This window comes from Alligator sinensis, unplaced genomic scaffold (assembly GCF_000455745.1).
Source record: "Alligator sinensis unplaced genomic scaffold, ASM45574v1 scaffold983_1, whole genome shotgun sequence".
Classification (NCBI taxonomy): Eukaryota; Metazoa; Chordata; order Crocodylia; family Alligatoridae; genus Alligator; species Alligator sinensis.
The window spans coordinates 410,301-414,897 of record NW_005842015.1 but is presented as its reverse complement, the minus strand read 5'-3'; the positions used below and the strand labels follow the sequence as shown (position 1 = coordinate 414,897).

The window sequence follows — 4,597 nt, the reverse complement described above, 5'->3', positions numbered from 1 at the left end:
TCGCCCCCTCACTGTGGGGGGGCCGCCCACCCCCCCCCCCCCCCCCCCCCCAATAGACTTACTTGCAAGGAGCTGCTCTCCATGCTGCCTGGTTATATTCCCAGACACTTGCATGAGTGCGGGAGTGCATATGCACGTGGTACCCCCTGTGCAGTGGCAGATTAAGATTTATTGTGGCCCTGGGCAAACAGAAAATTGGAGGCCCCCATCAGGCAAGGGTAGGTTTCCTCTGCGCCCACCAGGGTGCTGTGGCTGGGCCTAGCCAGCCTCCTCAGCACATCCGGAGCAAGCCAGGGGGCGAGTGCCGTTGAAGTAAAGGCAGCCCAGCCCTGACCTATCCCAGACCCTCCACCTAGTGGGTGTCAAGCAGCTAGGCTGGGGCTGACTTGGGGCAAGGCACTGGCTCCATGCCACCCCTAGCTGCCTGCCAGTCCCTCTGTTGGCCCTGGGGAGCGGGACTGTCCTATCCTGTTCCAGTGGCGTTGGGGCTGGCAGCCACCCACAGATGGCAGAGAGTGGGAGCAGGAGCAGGGCTGCCCATAGGGCCCCCTGGCAACAAGTGACCCTGGGAAGCCACCACCACCTGCATGAAGCCCTGTGCCCACTGCTCTAGCCTCTGGCTCTGGCCCAGCCACAGGGGAGGAGGCACACACTGCCTCCCCCAGATGCCCACGGCTAGAATGCCTGCATGGGCCATGCTGCCAGTGGCACCCCAGGGAGTCCCTGTTTGGCAGGGGCCCCATGCATTAATCCGCCTGTGCCCCTATGTCCTGCTCCTGGCAGCCCCTTGCAGGCTGGAATACCCGTTGTTTCCCGTGGATTCCTGCACAATGCTGTAAATCTGGGACAAATGCTGTTCTGGAGTCATGCAGGGACTGGGATTTGAGGTTCCCATTCCAGGACTGTCCTGCCCAATTAGGGATGGGTGGTGTCTCTAACCCCAAAGAACAAGTATCACTCCTCCAAAAATACTTGCTTTTTTGCCAATAAGGAAATGGGCAGACTAATCTGAACCCAGCAACATGGGAGAAAGCGAGAGAATGAGTAACAGATATGAAGGGAACACCAAAAGACAGGTTAGGAAGAACAGGAAAAAAGGAACAGTTGTCACATGAACTGAGCTACAGCTGTTCAGAGCAGCGAAGGTAAAAGATGTGGATTTCAGGCAACAAGAGGAGAAAACTATCAAGAGAATCTGTAATGGACCAGGGGCATTGGCAGCCTGGCCTAATGGCTAGGCCATGGAGGGAAAGCAGGGCCTTTCACTGTGTCAAAGGCCAGGAGCCATATACCAAGCTAGAGGGAGAGCCATCCAGAGGCAGGGTCCACAACACAGCCCAGAGCCAGGACCTGGCGGGGATCAGATGTAGGGTTGCCAGCCCTCTCCGATTGGCCGGGAGTCTACCAGAATCGGCATCGATCTTCCCGTGACTACAGAAAGCAATCTGGGAGTTGGATATTGTGAATGGGTTGAATGGTAGAAAACAAAATCTCTTGGAATAGCTTCAGCCAGAGTTGGCAACCCTAGTCAGATGTCAAGTACCAATCTGGGAGGAAATCCACCAGGCAAAGTCCAAAAGCAGAGACAAACTAGCGCCAGGAAATAGAACTGCAGGAGGGTCCAGGGTCCAGCAGGCTTGCTATGGCCAAACTGGTGACTGACCTGCAGACACAGAGCCCCAGCTGGTACTGTATAGATAGGTGGTGCTCCCCACAGCCAATGCACAGGCTTCCTGCTCCTAAATTGGGGCAGAGTTCATTAGCTGCTGCTGTTCTGGGCCCTGGCTGGCCTGCTTGCTCAGCCTCCTTGGCAGTCATGGCCAGAAGCCCTCAGTGACCTTCCCTGGGCAGACAGGACCAGACTGCAAAGCAGCAGTGGTTGCAGACAGGGCAAGGGGATACCAACCCGGCTGCAAGCAACTGGGCAGTTCCAACTGGGAGGGAAAAAACACCCGCAGGGGAAAAAGAAGAAGAGCAAGGAAGGGGCTGTGGCCGTGCCCACCCACCTGTCCCAATGGCTGCCCCTTGCCTGCCCACCGCCCTCCACGCTCATGGCGCAACTCCCCAGCCAGCTGCATGTGGGCAGCTGCGGCCTTACAGAGCCGGCCGGCAGTCACGGAACAGCCGCCCGAAAGCCAAGCCTGTGACCGGCTGCATTGAACTTCACCCAACGGTGGGGGCGGGGTAGGAGGGGCCTGACACCACGTGCATGGCCGACCACGTGGTGGCCGCGCCGAGGGGGGCGGGGCCCCTCGCGTCTGCATCTGTCTGCGCCCGGGGGGCAGCGGGGCAGAACGCGGGAGCTGCGTTCGTTTTGGCTCCCGGCAGCCGCCGTAGCCTGGAACCGGAAGTGTCGCACTGGAGCCGGCGTCGCGATGGAGTTCTCTGAGGAGACGCTCAGGAAGCAGTTGGGCAAGGTGTGCGCGCCCCCCGCTCCGGCCCTGGTGGGGGGGCGCAAGGCAGGAGAGAATGTGGCACGGCGTGGCGCCGTGATGTGCTGCGCTCAGACGTCACAGAGCTGCGTGCCCCGCTCCACCCTTGTCAGGCTTATGTGGGGCGGGGGAGGGTCCGCTCCCCAGCCGCGCATGCGCAGAGCTGCGAGCCGTCGGCTCGGCTTTGGGGGGGGGGGTTGTGACGTTGCTGTGGCGGGCGCGCGTTTCTTGATGATGAATGGAGCCATAGGAGGATCTTTTCTAGTTCCTGCACACAACATATAAGGATCTAGCCCCTTTCTGGTTGCTTCCAACATCCTCTGTTCAATTCCAGTAGCTGCCCCTCATTAGTGGGGCTCCTCCAGTGCCGAGACAACCCGCTCGCCAGTACCGGCTGGCCCTTCTTGCAAGGCCTGTAGGACTCGGGATGTTGTTTACAATTTCCCTGCTCTCCAGCCTGACAGAGGCTGACCCAGCAGCTCACAGCTTTGTGCATGTGTGCGGGGGGGCACTGCCCCGCAGCCCCGCAAACACTGGGAGGGGAGTTTGGTCTCATGATGCATGTGCACAAGGAGTGGAGGGAGCAGTGATGCCCAATGTTGAGTGAAATCTAGGCTAATTCGAGGTAGTTGGCCTTTGAGCTGCTCATGTAAACCATTGTCTCGGCCTGCTCTGATGCAAATCAAAACCCTGATATGATCAGCCTGGAATTAAACTGTTCATCTGGTTCTAGCCTCTGATCCTTTTTTATGATGCTGGATTTTGACAGCTTCCTTGTTCCTCCTCCCCGGCTTCTCTGCTCACAAGGGTGAGGCCAAACCCAACAACAGCTTAGTTTTGATGGTGGTGCCCTGTCCTCAGGCCAGCAGAAAAAGAAACAGCGATATGTGGACTTCTCTGGATTCAGCTGCTGTGTTTATCCCTTTCAGTCTCTTCAACCCACCTTCCTCTCTCTCAGTAGCGCCCCCTCTCCCCATCCTTTCCTTCTCATTTCCCTATCCTGTGTATTCATAAGACTTTCTCTGTAGTATTCCAGTAACCCCTGCCCCCGTCCTGTCCTTCCCTTTCCCTGTCATTTGTATTCATACAACTTTCTCTTTAGTATCCCTGCTCTCTGCAAGACCATTGGGAGTGTTTGAGGAAGTAGACTGTAGCATCTGGCTAAAAATAGATGGTGAGTTTATTTGAATTTAGGTCTGATTTGATTTGAATTAAAATAAGGGGCGGGGGAGGGGGGCAGTTGTTTACACACAGCTTGAATGGCAGTTAATGTGAATTGGCCAGGGTTGTCCTTGGACAAAATGTTAATTCAGATACTTCAAAGATACTTATCATGGATCAGTGGGCTAAAAGTAGACAACCGGTTTGTTTAATCTTGTGAGATATGACCCATTGTAAGAGGGATGGGACAGCCCTTTATATTGGAGGTTTAAATGGCAGTTATCGGATTAGCTGGGATTGTTCCCACACAAAGTGTTAATTCAGATACTTCAAAGATACTTAATGTTTCAAATCTGATTCAAAACCAGGCTCATGGTTTATTCAAGGAGTTGTGATCCCTGCCTTATTGTATGGATCTGAGCCATGGACACCGTACAGGATGTGCGGGCCGGGAGCGGTCTGAGGCCTTCGGGGGCGCGCGGCGGGCTGTGGCCAGCAGCACTGGCACGCGGGTCGGGGAATGCAGGCCGGCGGACTAGAATTAGGCACGGACGCGTAGCGGTTGATTAAAGATTATTTTACTTACACCGTAGATGGTCGCGGTGCAGGCAGGAAAAACTTGCTTGCGTTGCAGTTACAGACAGACACGTGGAGTTTGCTAGGCTCCACAACGTGAACTCGAACAAGACCCACAGAAAACTCGAGCCTCTTGAAATAACTCGGACAGAGCTCTGGATACATACACACACACACACACACACACACACACACACAAAGCTTGCTAGGCTCCGTGGAACAAGTGCGCAGCGAAGGGGTTCGTCGAGGGATTGCGCTCGGCGACGGGGAGAGGCCAGAGGTTGATCAGACCCCTATAGCCTTCTTAAGGCACACGCTGGGTCCGTTGGGCTCTGCAGCGCTTAGAGTTCTTCACGAGACGTGAAGTCGTCCTCCTCCACGAGATGGTTGTGGAGTCCTCCAACTTGGGCGGAAACTGCTCAAGCCTC

The 4,597-nt window shown here is 55.9% G+C and overlaps 1 protein-coding gene across 5 annotated transcripts in view; it reads left to right on the top strand.

The window, feature by feature from the left end:
• The first annotated feature begins 2,253 nt into the window (after window positions 1-2,253).
• Window positions 2,254-4,597, top strand: part of LOC102383613 (ubiquitin-conjugating enzyme E2 variant 3) — a 100,824-nt gene continuing 98,480 nt past the window's right edge. For 2 of the 5 annotated variants that reach the window (XM_025202143.1, XM_025202141.1), the window contains exons 1-2: window positions 2,279-2,417; window positions 3,535-3,606. Coding sequence is in view for 4 of the 5 variants with exons in the window: in XM_025202141.1 (XP_025057926.1) it covers window positions 3,604-3,606 (3 nt within the window). In the remaining variant the exon portion in view is untranslated. Of the gene's footprint in view, window positions 2,418-3,534; window positions 3,607-4,597 lie in introns of all 5 variants that reach the window. The other 3 variants (XM_006022007.2, XM_025202140.1, XM_025202142.1) reach the window with 3 other exon arrangements.